Source organism: Ceratina calcarata, unplaced genomic scaffold (assembly GCF_001652005.2).
Source record: "Ceratina calcarata isolate Rehan_Ccalc_2016 unplaced genomic scaffold, ASM165200v1 scaffold554.2, whole genome shotgun sequence".
NCBI classification, from domain to species: Eukaryota; Metazoa; Arthropoda; class Insecta; order Hymenoptera; family Apidae; genus Ceratina; species Ceratina calcarata.
The window spans coordinates 1,735-2,649 of NW_017176727.1; the positions used below are offsets into that span (position 1 = coordinate 1,735).

The 915-nt window shown below is 33.3% G+C and overlaps 1 protein-coding gene across 1 annotated transcript in view; it reads right to left on the minus strand.

The window, feature by feature from the left end:
• LOC108629090 (larval cuticle protein LCP-17) overlaps window positions 1–327 on the minus strand; it is a 1,218-nt gene extending 891 nt beyond the window's left edge. The window contains exon 1 of the mRNA XM_018031476.1: window positions 307–327. Within this exon, the coding sequence (XP_017886965.1) occupies window positions 307–327 (21 nt within the window). The remainder of the gene's footprint in view (window positions 1–306) is intronic.
• Window positions 328–915: the final 588 nt, after the last annotated feature.

Below are 915 nucleotides of genomic sequence, written 5' to 3' on the forward strand. Positions count from 1 at the left end.
GTATTAATATTTCACTCTATATACTTAATATTATATCAGCAGTGGATGGAGGGTTGAGAAATGTGAAATTTTACAGTCCATAACTTTGCAATAAATAACAAAAGAAACTATGATATTAGAAGCGTGAAAGCTTCATCTTTAAAATGCCGTTTGATTTATCGCGATCTGACTTCCAGTTCTGGAGATATTCTTATCTAAAGGCAAGCATAATTTTTTCGATGCCACTATTGTCCTTCCCGTAAGTCGATCGAGTCCTACCCCAATTTCCACTACCAGGCAGTCTAGACATTCGCGTAACTAGGTCACTGTGCCAACAGCATCAAACATTGCGCTTAAACTTTGGAATCGTCTATCTCTGAAATGAATTCAGATATTGGAATGAAATCAAAATTTTTATCGATTATTTTCATCTTTACTTCTCTTATCATAATATCATGATTTGATCTCAATTTAAAAGCGATTTGAATAAAGAAGTAAGTAGAGAAGATACGAAATTTATTTTCTCAAAATTTCGAAAAATGTTTCAAATAAAAGTTGTAAATGTTATTGCCTACTAAAAAGGTCCTATATAATTTTTTTCTACTTCAAATAGTTCAGGATTATTCGATTAATTATTTTGTTCATCACCAATTAAGCAGTCTACTTCGTCGAATACAGATGTCAGGAGACGTTCGTGTACGTGTTGCAGTGTCGGGTCGATTTTGCTGGTAATGCCAAGCTGAAAGAACATAACCCTGTTTTTTCTGTTCCACAGAAGGAAAATCCGATTGTTTAACATTTAAAGTTATTAGAAAAATATAGAAAAATGCCTGACCATTTGGGGGACGATATGCGAAAAGTGAAGCCTGACGAGAGCAAGGAAGAGAAAGAAATAAAATGTGAGTTTCGTTGTTTCCTTCATCATTAAAATATAAT